Raw genomic sequence first — 13,486 nt, forward strand, 5'->3', positions numbered from 1 at the left:
AACCCTGGTTGTGGATCTTGGGAGGCCCACCTATTATGGTAAACAGGAAGACCATGCATTTTAGCCAATCAAGGTAGGTAGCGAAGCGGCAAGCCCTAGACCCGGGAGGGGTGAGAGTGGTTTATGGCTACACTGAGGGGCAAAATGTGCTCAGTGGGACTCCCACTGAGCTTCGGAGATGCCTTCTGTGTAGTAAATGCTACTGCTACATTAAATGTTTTTTATTTTTTCAAAGTTATAGTTAGTTCAACCTTTAAAGGTTAAAAAAAAATTGTCCAAAGTTCTTTGTGCAAATAATATCTTGTATTCTTTATTGTGGCAGAGGCTTAAGCCGATGCATTTCGGACATTATGTCCATCTTCAGGGCATGCTCTAAAATATATCAACAAACATTATGACTCCTGGTATACATTCATTATTAAAAAAATCCAACTCATCTGCATTTCAATCATTTGTGGGTAACTTGCATACCTGTTCCAATAGAATCTGTGTGCAATGGCTTCTTTAGTCCCATAAAAGTATCAAACACCAAATTGTGTCTCGGTTGTTTGGCTAGCAATTCACGTACTTCACTTCACATATGCTGATTGATGACAAGTCCTTTCATTCTCACTCAAAGTTTGAACAATCGACTGCAAAACAGTAATACAACAATACCTCGCATGTAAAATGGCTACACTGAGTCCACACGCAACATCACAAATAATTAGAAGGGAAAGTAAAAGAAATTCCATGATTTATTAGGCCTTAAGAAATGCACACTATGCAAATTGCACCCTTACTATCAAAAATATTAACTTTCACCTATAGATCATAAAACCCAAAAACTGGAATGCCTTGCCCACAGCCATCAGAAAGGAAGCATCATACAGAGCCTTCCGTAAAGTGCTTAAAACCAAACTCTTCAACTAATACATGTGCAATAGACCCGGCACTCCACTGTAATTAGCTTATCTCTAAGAACTGCCTGTACGGCTGATTTGGCTCCACTGTAACCACGGACCCATCATGCCCTACACAATCTACTGTTGCTCTAAATTTAATGTCTTGTCACCATTTTATCCCTGTTGCTCGATAGCCTTCCCCACTGCATAAGACACCACAGTCTTGTTCCACTGTAACCAAGGAACACATTGCCAACCCCACCATTTAACTTGTAACGGGATTGTAGTTGGTAGCTATTATTGTCTTCATTGTCCTCTGTACTCCTCGCAACTAAGTAAGCCTACTGTAACAGGTCCACGATGCCCAAGGGCTGTTTTTGTGCGCTTTATAAATGTAAATAAATAAACTTTCAATAACGAGTGTAAAACAGGCAAGTATGCAGATTCAGAAAATACAGTATCAGCACTTAAGAGCAAATCCCTAGCACTTTGTAAGTCTAGCCATAAGATGGTTTTGGAAATTGTACCCTAAAGTATTCAGTTCCTAAATTGTACTTTTCAGGAAGGTTTACTATGTTAACGGACAATGGCAGTGGTTGCGAGCCAAACTTCAAAAAGATTAGGAAAGTTCAGGTTGGTAGCTCTCAATTTCACTACACTAGGATAGGCCTAGGAGAGGATCCTTGACCAGATCACCACAAATATGTCAGGAAAGTGAGATAGAGGCAGGATTTTACAACCATGAAACCCTATGGAGGACTGGGGTGGGTGTAGAAACCAGAATGTTAACTTAACCTCCTACTTGGACCACTACTAAAATTCTCGATTCTATTGGCGCCCCAATAATCTCTGCTTGGTCTGGTCGAGAGAGGCCCCGGATTGCGGGTGCACAGGTCCCTTTCAGATGCAGGATCTAGTTTCCGGATCCCGGTTCCAGGCACCTTGCAGCTGAGCCCTTGCTGAGCAGGTGACCTCGGGACACCACCAGCGAGCCTAATACTTATTGCAACGGGAGTCCCCATGATCAGGCGGTGACAGGTGATCTGCAATGGATGGAGCAGTTCCTGCATGGCTTCCATTGATGAAGGCTGAAAATGCAAGAACAAGTGTCTTGTAGTACAAGCTGAAGATCGTCCAAATTCCAAGGATGCACTTGGAACAGTAAGATCTGCAGCTAGGTAACTTCAGGGGAGAGTTGGTCAGTCTACCGGACACCTCAGAAGGCTTAAACCACAGTTCCTGGAGGAGTCGAAACAGTTACCACTGGTCCAGGGGTTGAAGCACCGATGTAAGGTCTCGTTGATGCAGGGCTTCACCTGGACAATACTGGAGTTGATTCTGGTCAGCTGCACTTCTTAGGTGTCTTGGCTCCAGTGATGATCTGTTGAATGGCTGTGGCAGTACTTTTATTAAAGAGCTCGCCTGGAAGATCACCCAGGCGTCCACCAATGTTAAAGGTAATTGTACCGTGCACCGTCGCCAACACAATTGGTCCCCAGGCGCTCTGGCGGATCTGCAAACTATAAGGTGGGATGGGTTAGTAGGGTGAAGAAGGGAGTAGTATAGTGAAAGGAATGGTGTTCTGTTGGCAGTTTATCTCGGTATACACTGTGGGCTGAGCTTTGTGTATCTGGGCGATGTCAAACCTTGTGTGCTGTTGGTGCGGCTTATGTGTTGCTTTGTGGTGAAGTGCCTGCGGCTTGCGGTGCAAGAGGTGGTTGTGTTTTTTAATTTTTTATTTTTTTTGAGTGATTTAAGTATGCACAAAGTTTGAGCTTTTTGGTTAATGGGTTATGTTTTGCAGCTAATCTTAACAGTATGGCTGGATGCCTAGATTTCGGGAATCCTGCATGGTGCGGCAACAGCTAGATTTGAGGGTCCTGCATAGTGGGTTGTCGGAGCAGGAGTTGTGGTGTCCTTTCCCCATCTATGTGAATTTGTCTGCTGGAACTTCTAGTGTGGTACAGTCCGGGATGCTACGGGCGATTCGTCGAAGTGCTTCCGTCTTGGTCTGTGTTCAGTCTTAAGTGTCCTCTTCTAGTGGCTATCTCTCGTTCTGTCTTATTGTATGTTGTGGAGTGCGTTCCTTGGATTCTGTTCGGGTTGTTTGGTGGGACCCGGGATCGGTATCGCTATTCATTGTTTTAGCGGTGTGGGCATTCTTGTGGGTGGTCTTCTAGTTACGCAGTGAAGAGCCAGGATTTGAGCAGTTTCCTAAACTAGGTGGTTTCTTGTGTTCCATATATTCTTTGGTAGCTCTTTCCAAGTTTTTGGTGCCTGGTGAAAGAAAGAGGATCCTCTGAGTTTTCTTCTGTTGTAGGGTTTCGGTTCTAGGCAGATGTTGCTTGATCTGAGTGTTCTTGTCGGCTGGTGTAGGCGTAGTTCATCTCTCAGGAATTTTGTGACTTGGTTGTGTATTGCCCTGTGCATGATGCACATTTAATTGTATTAGTTGTTTTATTGGTGGCCAATGTTGTATTTTTAGTGCGGGTGTAATGTGTTCTCTTCGGGGTCGTTTGAGGAGTCTGGCTACTGCATTTTGTATGCGTTGTAGTTTTTTAGAAGTCATTTGGGCATACCCATGTATAGGCTATTGGCATAATCTACTCTGGACATGACCAGAGAGTGATGGTAAGTGTTTTGTTGATAAATTACAGGAATGGTAGTATTATTTTTGCTGCTCGCATGAGAAAGAAGCATTTCTTGAGTAGAGCGTTTACTTGCGGCTCTAGAGTGAGATTGTTGTCCATCAGGACCCCCAGGTTTTTTACAATCTATGATGGCTCTGGGGTGATGGAGTTCTCTTGGCCAAGGGATGTAGTTGTCTCCTCAGTTTTCTTGACAATCTGTTTGGCCTGGGTTAATATTGAGGTGGTTCAGGTTTATACAATTGAATATATCACAAAGGCAGTTTTCTAGTGTTGCGTTTTATTCTCGGGTGTCTTGTATTTTGAAGATTGTAGTCTGCGTAGCTGTAGCAGGTGAGGCTGTGCATTTTGATGATTTTGATTAATGATGTAGGTAGATGTTGAATAAAAGCAGGAAGAAAGATGATCCTTGTGGTACTCCGCATGTGGAGTATCTTGTCGTGGATTTGAAAGGTTTCATCCGTATGGTTTGTTCTGTTAGGAAGGATTTGATCCATAGTAGGGCGGTGTCTGTTATTCCCAGTCCTTCTAATCTCGTTATGAGGATGTCGTGGTTGACTGTGTCGAAAGCTGCTGATAGGTCTATATTTTTCAAGGCAGTATTGTTGTCCACGTCTGTTTTGCTTTTAGGTCGTCCCATATTGAGAGGAGAGCTGATTCCATTCTTCTCATTGGTCTGAAGACAACCTGTGCCTGGTCTAGTAGGCAGTGCTGTTCTATGAATTCTTGGGTAGTTTTGTAAACGTATGTTTCTAGCAGTTTGGCTTTGTTCGGGATATTGGAGATGGGTTTGTAGTAAGTCCTCTACGTTTCCTGCTGTCTTTGAGTAGCGGCCTGATGTTTGCCGATTTGAAGGCCTGTGGTACTTTACCTGTTGAGATCGAAAAGTTGAGGACATTCCTATGGTATTCCGTGGGAGTTGCTTGTTTGAGAATCGATTTGTATATCTCCGGGGGGCAGGGGTCTTCGGGACAGCCTAATTTGTTGCTTTGATTTACCAGTTTGACAAGTCTCCACTGATATTTCGGGAAAGCTTTGTAGTTTGTTTGGATGTTCCTCGTAAGGATAGGTGGGGTCTGTAGTGTGATTTGCGTGGTCTGCTTTGTATGGTTTGTTGGATGGTAATGATTTTATTTTTGAAGTGGCTTCCTAGGTCATATCATAGTTTCTTCGATGGAATTGGCGTATTGCATCCCAGTGGGTTTTTATTTATGATTTGGAAGAGTTCTTTTTGAGTGTTTAGTGCTTTGAAGATTCGTTTATCGTATTTACTCTTCACTTTTTGTATATCTTTTTTTGTACGAGCGGATCTGTTGCAGAAATTTCAGTTTGTTTGCAGCGTTGTTCCTCCATTTTGATTCTAGTTTTCGTTTTTTCCTTTTCATGGCACTGAGTAGTGGGGTGAACCATTTTGCTATTGTTTTTCAGGTGAGGGAGTGAAAGGTTTTTCCTTGGCGATTGTCTAGGATTGTTACGATCCAGGTGCGGAGTAAAGCTTCTTTTTTGTCCAGGTCAGCTTCTTCCCTGATTGTTGCTTGTGGTTTGCGGAGTTCCAGGAGTTCAGTTAGGTTGGAATTTTTTATGGTTCTCCAGTTTCTTTTCATGGTGATAGGTGGTTTGTCTTGTTCCTTGTTTATTGGAACGGCCATTGTGATTATGAATGGAATGATGAGGTGGTCGCTCCAGAGTATTTGAATTGGGGGTGCCATGGTAATGAGTACTTTATTTGCGAAGATTGCATCCAATGTATGCCTTGCCGAGTGTGTTGCTCCTTTGACTAGTTGTTGTAGATTCATTGCTGCTAGTTGGGTGGTTAAAGATTTTTGTGTGCTTGTGGTTTCTTCATCGAACCAGATATTGAAATCTCAGAGGATGATCAGCTTGTGCTTGATGGCTAGGATGGTGATTGCTTCTGTGAAGGCATCTACGAAGGTTGCATCATAGGGTGATGGTTTGTATATCAGTATGAATTTCAGGTTTGTTTTCAGGTTTACTGATAGCCGTAGTATTAAGGATTTGCATTTATCGATGTGTAATGGGTTTGATAGCCAGGTGTTCCTCGTGGAGGATTGCCAGCCCCCCCCTCCCTCTTTTACTTTTCCTGTTTGCTTGGATACATTTGAAGTTTTCAGGCAGGCAGTTGTTGAGGGTGATTTTGTAGTTGTCGTCTAGCCATGTTTCAGTTACAAATGGGATGTAGATACCTCCGTCCGATAGGTCGTATATTTCGGTTGGATGTTTGGACATTGATGTTGCGTTTATTAAATTACAGTGGATTTTCTTGGTGTAGTTTTGTTTATTGGTTGGCCCTTGTTCTGGTTTGTAGTTCCGACGTGGTGTTTCTGTATTTGTTGATTGGATGAAGAACAGCTACGGTTGGACATTGAGGCGGTCCACTAGGTTGATAGCATGGTTTTTCATTTGTAATGCTTCTCCAGTGATGACGATCAGATGAAGATCAGCGATGGCTTCATTGAATCGGTCTTGGTGCTCAAACAGGTCAAAGGTTATGATTATCTGGTTCTTGGGTTAGTCGGTTGGTTGGGCGACCCAGTTTATCAAATAGTCTGCCACTTTAGGTAAGGTCGGTGGAGAAATACTGGCGTTCCACACAAAGCATGGAAGAGGTGCAGTTTCCCCAGCTTTGGATTTATTCCATAAGCAAGCCATCCCTGCTGCCTAATATGGCTCCAAAATGTGGGGGTACAGCAACATCCAGAAGCTCTGCACATATGTACATACAAATCGAAACTGTTGCTGCTCCCTGCCAATGCCCCTACAGCTTTGGTCTTCCCAGAGCTGGGCAGCACCTTGGTAGCCACCCAGATCCGTGCTAGACCTGCTCTTTTGGGCCAGACTGTGGAACAGCATGGTCTTGAAGGTTATCGGAATGCAGCACTCCATGGTGGGCGGTAGGAGCTTAAAATGGGCAATCCCATGTCCGGTCCTTCCATGATCTTGACATGACTGATGTGTGGTTGCACCCTACTACTGTAAGGCCCCTGTGATTGAGAAGATCAAAAAACAGAGTTAAGCAGAGAAGCAATGAATGCTTACTGCTTGGCGCCTCGTGTTTGAAACTGGGGCTTGGTTATCTTGATTGGAGTGATGAACTGGGTTACAAATCATACCTGGACAAGATCATTCCAGCTTACCAAAATCTTTGTATTTGGGTTTTCGATTGGGGATTCTTCCGGTGGCCTTTTACTCAAAACTTGCTGCCAACCAACACGAGTTTGTGCCCACTGTGTGAAGAGGGCAATGACAGTCATGCATTTTCTGTTCTATAGCAGGACCGTTTAGTTGAGAAAAATGTACTTGATGACCATATTGAGGCAGAGGTCAGACAATCGGCCAGTGCTGTGAAATTTCTGAGTCAGTGTGCAGACATGCAGGTTGTTCGAGCAATTGCTTACTATATACACAGAGCAAGGCTGCTTGGAGTGCAATCTCGAGTACATTGGCTAAGTCCCAAACATGATTATCGTTGTCTCATAGATGAGGCTGTGAGATCTAGACTCTCCTCATTTTTTTTATTTTTTATAAAAATCAGACCAATTAACTAAAGCACTTGTAGCAAAGATCTACCCTCTGTCTTAATTGTACTTTAATTTATTACATGGATATTTTAAATTTGATAGGATGGTTTTAATGTTTGACCTTGTTTTTAGCATGAATGTATTGTCTCTATCTTGTGTGTATTTTTATGGTTGATAAACTGAAATAGTATGATTTTATTTTTTTCATAGTGCTAATGTGGCTGAAATTACAAGAGTATTTTAATTTGTGGCGTACATGTTTGGTCTGGCTTCCCTCTGCAACATCCAGATGCCAACCTTATTTCGGTCCTTGCTGAACTCTCAGCTTGACATCTTTTTTTATATAGGGCTAGACTTCGGGAGCAGATTGGACCTTTGAAGCTCCTGATAACATGATAAACAAATTGGCATTCTACAGTCAGTGAGGTTCCCTCTTAGCCTTCTCTTTTCCGCAACCTCACAATAGCCCCTGCATTATTCATACTCACCCCTTGAATCCTATTGCAACAATGATTGTTTCCCATTCCGAGCCATTGACTACCTTTCGAGTTTCTCGTGTGCTCAAAGGATGTGGAGCCTCTTCGCCCATGCCATGAAATCATTCATTTGGCTGCCAATCAAGCAGCACATACTCTTAAATGCTCTGTCATTCCCAAGTCTGTCCACTTCCTTACTTAATGTTTGTCTGTTTTGTTTAACTAATTTGCAGTGGATCAGAATGAGATTGATTACAGCCACGTATTGTCTCGTGCACCATTCCACTTTAATTTCTATTTAAAACTGTTTTATTCATTGGTTTTAGGAGGAGAGCTTCATTTCCTTCAAATAGGTGGAACGTGTGATGACCTTGATGAAGCCGATATACTTGATGGATCTATATCTAAAGTTGTAGAACAGTTGACGGAAGGCAACAAACCCTCATCTAATCCTTCAAGTCCAGGCATTACAGGTAATATTCTGGAGCATCCGGTTTGGTCAATTTAGCCTAGATGGATGGTGTAGGGTAGAAATTGGTCAGGCCAGAAGTATTCCTGGTGAGGTCCCGCTTGCCTCTACCCCTAGGGAAGGGTATCGGGTTGCGGGCTCACCTCCGTAGCTTCACAGGGAAGGGCCCCTGCACCCCAGGGAGAAGTGACTGAATCCCACATTTCATCACATCTAGTCACATCTAGTCACATATTGTCGCCCCAACCCTTATAAAACAGATACATCCACCCATAGGAGAAGTAGAATAGTATAGATTCAATGACCAGTGAAACAGAGGTTAGTATTCAAATGCATAGAAATCTCTGTAGAATAATCACAGTACAACTCCATTAACTCTTGCCTTGCATGTTGTGCTCATGCATATGGGGAAATTGACTGGTCCCTCGGTTAACGAGAGACGGTATATCTATGTATTTGTGTATTGTTACAGTGGCACGCATCACCTTATAGTGCAGTAAGTATACTTTGTATCCTTACGTTTTTGTATATCTCTTTGGTTGCTTTTTTGGTTAAATTTTCATGTGCTCAATACAAGCTTTGACAAGCTGGTGGCAGCTGTGATATTTTTGATGTTGTGTTTTTACTCAAACACTTTTGCATTTACTGTGAATAGCTACTAAAGGTGGCTAGCACCCCAAGATGGCCGTGCCACAAGATTTTTCATTTGTTCGTTGCCCACATTGTTCTTTTGCCTTGTCTTATCAGGTCAGGCCTTATATGGAAAGCTGTGGCGTTGCGGGCTAAGGGGCGTGTGTGTGAACCTGAGAAGGGGCCTGGGACTGTCTATTCCCAATCCATATCTCTGGTGCTACAAAATCCTTTGCTGGGCAGATGTGAGGACCAGTGGCTACCCATGATTGGATAGCCCATCACTGTTTGGTACAGATCCTTACCATTGGTGGGCCTGGGCTTGCTGCCAGCCTGAATATTGGATGAAAAGGAATTCTGCGACTGATCATTGTTGAAACCAAGACGTCTATGAAGATGCGCAGCCCACTGACGACCCGAAGACTACCCCTCTAGCTGACCAGCATCTAATCCGTTTTCTCATTGTTAAGCCCTGTTCCTCAGTCCTGATTTCAAGAAGGCTTTCGTTGGTGCTTCAACCTCTTCACCAGTGGGAACAACCAGTCTAGACCCCTGATCAAAGATATGTGCTTGCTGAGCCGTTGCAAGTGCCCCATAACCAACTGTTGTACTGACTAGTTCTTTCCTGGGCTACCTTGACGCAGCAGAGTAGAACCTTGACAGATCTTCAGCTTGTGCCACATGTTGCCTACTCCTGCATTTTCAGCAGTCTTACTCCAAAGGAAGCTGTGCTGCTCCTGTGTTCGCTGCGATCAGTCTGACTGCGGTGACCTTCGTTGGCTTCGATTCATGTCCCTGAAGTTTACCGCAGAAGTTTTCACTTGTCTTAGTTTGGGTCTTCAACTGGAAGTTGTGTGGAACAGATTGCTTTGCACCACGACCAACCAAAACTAAAGCTGTGAAAGTATCTCTATCTGGACGACCCTCACAGTAGGAAAAAACAGAACCAGCCTGAAATTAAGTCTGGATCTCCAACAATAGCATCCAGAGAACTCTGAACGAAGGCGAGAAGTTTACTTTGCTGTTGCTTTCTCCCCTTGTAGGGTAACTATGGCGCAAGTCTTGACCCTAACTCGCTGACCTCACGTTTAGCGGTGCAAACTGGGGTAAGGATCCTTCCCTAGGCCCGTCCTAGTGTGCTGGATTTAGTTGAGAACTCAACTGAACTTTACTTTAACTTTTATCTAACTCTTGCATTAATCTTATCTAACTCTTGCATTAATCTTGACCACTGGCACCCCTATTCCAATAAGAACTTACCTGAAGTGTATGCTTTGGGACAGGTGACTTTTGGGGACAAAAACTCAAACCGTTTTAGGGTTGGGTTTTGTCAGAAGTACAAAACTTGCTTGTGTTCAGAGTTCTGTTTTTTTCCACTTCATCTGACTAATCACCTGTGTTTCACCAGTAAATGATGTATATGCAATTTCTTTTTTCTTCTAAGGGTAGATGTGGCAATACTTAACTGTTTTATATATGCTTGGTGTGTAAACTAAAGGACTCATTGTATTGTCAGACTTGCTGTCTAACTTCTGGTTTTGCTTTGTGTGGACTTGTAGCCCTAGACCACTCGCATCGGTCCCGAGACTAAGCGTTGACTGCTCTGCTACCTCACATTCATTGTGTTTGGGCTAACCTCTGCCTTCCATGTTCATAATAGGGTGGCCTCCCAAAATTCTCATCGGACCCGATTTTTGGAAATCCATCCCAATAGCTATTTTGCATTACTCTTGAGGAAATATGTGCTTGGCCTGCAACTGCAGTTATATGAATCAGTTATGCTATTAACTATAAGTTTTAGTCCTGCTTTTTCTTTGACATGCTTAATCTAATTTTCAATTAGTTGGGCAATATTTGTGTAGGTATATTCAAATGAGTAATGAAGGAAGGTGTGCAAGCACAAACTGTATCACTAGGACGCCAGTTCATCACTTGTTTTAGCCTCTCCCCATCAGATAATTAAGTGGTAGAAAATATCTTGCCTCTGGTAATAAGTAGGGTACACTCTGGTTTAAGTCAAATGCTTTGTATGTGCAAGACCATTCTAGTTGATTAGCTCTAATTGCTTTTCTTTTATACTTAGGTGTCGATCTCTTGGTTGACCAAGCTCTTTCTATTGAAACTTTAACTTCTATGGTGGAGCTTACCCGTTTTGAGACATTGATTCCACGATTTTCAGCTACTGTGCCTCCGTGCTGGGTTGAGGTACAACAGGAGCAGCAACAGCGTCGACATCCGCAACATTTGCATCAACAGCACCATGGAGATGCTGCTCAACACACCCGTACATGGAAGTTGCAGACTGATGGGTAGCTGAGTATTTTTTTAACTTGTCAAGCATATTGAAGATGGTGAAGTAGTAGTTAAGAATTGTATTTTCCATATTGTATGTGTAAGCTATCTGTTTAGAAACCTTTCTCTTACTTCAACCTTGAATCTCTAATACACCTTAAATACTAATTCCACCAGATGAAGAAAAAAATAATCAAGCTTCTATACTAATGATTTGTTAACTTGACTTTATGCAACATCAAAAAGGGAAGGGACCATCTAAGCTGGCGACTGAAACATGATCCCAACATTTGCAGTCGGAAAGGGTTGCATTTAATCTATTTATCCTCCATTTTAACAACCATGAAACTTCTTTTTTCTAAAAGCCCATCCACAATCACAAACTATACCGGAGTGTCTGGTTGCGAGGTTGGTCATCTTTGACACAACTTTACGGTAGGGGCTCCTCATTTGATGACCAGTCTAGATGCTTGCATGGTTTTCACATGTTTACCACACTGCAATTGGCAAGACCTCCTTGAATCACGACAAATATTTTTAAATACTATGCCTTACAGAGTGGTTTCCAAGTGAATGTTAAACTTTGTAATACATTGTCACAAGTTGGAAAATTAGCTTGTTAGAAGACTGCAAGGCATTTTCTTCAAGGGCGAATGCAGCTATCACTGCCTTCATTAGAAACATTAATTTGATCTTATTATGTATGTCTGCCATGTATGCACATGTTTGGCTGCTACAACAAAGATTCCTGATTGGCCCCAAACAATTATGCAAAACTTTCTGCCATGTTGCTTCCTTACCATGGGTCCATTTTAGGATGGTTTTGATTTGGGTTAAATGGATCACTGATAACTGCAAGAAAACATGTAGCAAAATCTGGTTTGTTCAATACAGGAGAAAATAAGTGCGACCCTGTCCCCTGATCCTGAGGGTTAATAGAATGTGTGCTGAAACATGATTAATTGGGTAATGCCCAGTTTGCTTGCAAGGTTGGCAAACCAGTTTTTGTACCACCCCCTGTGGAGTGCTTTAAAACGACCAGCCCTACAGTGGAGCAAACTCACCCAGCCAAAAAGAAAGGTACGCCTCTCTTAAAGGTAGGTGAACAAGCAGTCTGGCTCAACTCTCAGGAAGGGGTAGCAGTCTGGCACAAAGGGACCGTTAGTACACAACATATGTCACATTGTCTAAAAAGAAATAACCCACTCCTGTAATGTTTGTTTCTGATGCTTGTTAATCTGCTTAGAATCACATGCTGTGCATATGGTCCGACATCCACTGGTAACCGCAGAGTATTGCATCTTGTCTTTCGGGAACCGAAAGGGGACGTCGGCATAGGCGTGTCTGTAACACTATCCCTATCGTGACGTGTAGTGTACCCAAAATCCCTCACGCGTGGAGGTCCCTCAGATTGTTTTTTTTTCTGCTCGGATAACTGGTCGCCCTATAGCAGAGCTCTTCATAAGACATTGTTTATTATTATACCGCCTTTGTCGGTTATTTCCCCATAAGTCACTTCGACTGCGATTCAAGCAACTTCGGCGAAGACTGTGGGAAGTTTCTACGGCGGTGGATTTCGGCACTTAAGATCCGGCGAATGAGCCATCCACGTGGCCGGGCCCTCTGGCTGGCCTACACAGTAGGGAGAGTGGTGTTGGGTGGCCATATCTTTCATTATGTCTCTCCTCTTTCCCCCTCTTTGCCCTCTAGGTCTGGTCATCTTTGTGTATACCTTTTGCTATGCAAAGGACACCATTTAGATTCTGTCCTAAGTGTAGGGTCAGGTACCCGTTGAAAGACTAGCACAGTACGTGTAATTCTTGTCTACCCCTAGATCACGAGAAGCAGTGTGCGGCCTGTAGACTACTTCGGCCTAAGACTCTTAAGGAGCACAGTGACGGGGGGGGGGAGGGGCACTGATGATGACCAGACATCCGTGTCTGATATATTCGACCTTGAGGCGGACACTTCTAGGTCCGCCACGCCTGTCCCTGACCTTTCTAGACCTGACTTAAGTCTCCCATTGGGGACAACACCCGGCCACAAGGGCATACAGAAACCACACACTAAGCGCACAACCCCATCACCGATTTTGACGGTTCCGGTGAAAGAGCCAACAGGACCGCTGAAAATTTCGAGGGAATCCTCTGATCTGGTAGATCAGCAGCCTTCCCCGCATCTGCAGCAGCGTCTTGCGACTGGGCACTCCAAAGTTAAGGGCGCTACCTCTAAATCGGGTTTACACGCCAAAGTACAATCATCCAGCACCCCTAAAACCTACCCCTAGGCCTTGTAGCCTTTCCGCAGGTGAAATATCTAACACTAGGCCCTCTGGCACCGTGGTAGGCGATAGATCTACCGTTGATCTGTTGACTCACGCCGATTCGGCAGAGATTGTGGAAAGTCTTGCGAGGATTACTTCGGCAGTTGGGGTGACGCCTAAGACACCGTCAAAACTCATGGAGCGTGCTGTGGACAGGCCTAAAGACACGCCATGGTGCCCCAGTACTCTCGAAACCTACGAGAACAGTCAGGAGCCTCTGTCCAA

General features: G+C 43.7%; 1 protein-coding gene across 5 annotated transcripts in view; it reads left to right on the top strand.

The window, feature by feature from the left end:
• Positions 1–13,486, top strand: part of BIRC6 (baculoviral IAP repeat containing 6) — a 3,097,233-nt gene that overhangs the window by 257,030 nt on the left and 2,826,717 nt on the right. For all 5 annotated transcript variants that reach the window (XR_011268132.1, XM_069607902.1, XM_069607904.1 and 2 more), the window contains exons 11-12: positions 7,874–8,020; positions 10,730–10,955. Coding sequence is in view for 4 of the 5 variants with exons in the window: in XM_069607902.1 (XP_069464003.1) it covers positions 7,874–8,020; positions 10,730–10,955 (373 nt within the window). In the remaining variant the exon portion in view is untranslated. The remainder of the gene's footprint in view (positions 1–7,873; positions 8,021–10,729; positions 10,956–13,486) is intronic.

This window comes from Ambystoma mexicanum, chromosome 4q (genome assembly GCF_040938575.1).
Source record: "Ambystoma mexicanum isolate Mex_15411 chromosome 4q, UKY_AmexF1_1, whole genome shotgun sequence".
Lineage (NCBI taxonomy): Eukaryota > Metazoa > Chordata > Amphibia > Caudata > Ambystomatidae > Ambystoma > Ambystoma mexicanum.